We start from the raw sequence: 240 nt of genomic DNA, 5'->3' as shown, positions 1-240 counted from the left end.
TCAAACGCGAGTCATATAGTCAGCAGTGATTAGATCCCAAGGACTCACCTCGGAGGCCGTTCTCGAAGTCGAAGAAGGACGAGTGGCCGAGGGTGGCCTCCCGGACGCCCCGGATCTCCACCATGTCCACCGCCACCGAGTTGTTGGGGTGCCCGCCCAAGGAGCCCTCTGGGGGAGGCGGAGGGATCGTCAGGAAGGCACTTCTTGCTCTAGACGTGTAATGGATTACGCTTGTTTTAC

At 59.2% G+C, this 240-nt stretch overlaps 1 protein-coding gene across 4 annotated transcripts in view; it reads right to left on the bottom strand.

The window, feature by feature from the left end:
- The window catches only part of LOC119593173, a 20792-nt gene that overhangs the window by 10240 nt on the left and 10312 nt on the right, over positions 1–240 (bottom strand). For all 4 annotated transcript variants that reach the window (XM_037942147.1, XM_037942148.1, XM_037942150.1 and 1 more), the window contains one exon: positions 49–168. In XM_037942147.1, coding sequence (XP_037798075.1) covers positions 49–168 — 120 coding nt within the window. The remainder of the gene's footprint in view (positions 1–48; positions 169–240) is intronic.

The sequence above is a fragment of the Penaeus monodon genome, chromosome 31 (genome assembly GCF_015228065.2).
Source record: "Penaeus monodon isolate SGIC_2016 chromosome 31, NSTDA_Pmon_1, whole genome shotgun sequence".
Taxonomy (NCBI): domain Eukaryota; kingdom Metazoa; phylum Arthropoda; class Malacostraca; order Decapoda; family Penaeidae; genus Penaeus; species Penaeus monodon.
This window is presented reverse-complemented; position numbering and strand designations above follow the sequence as displayed.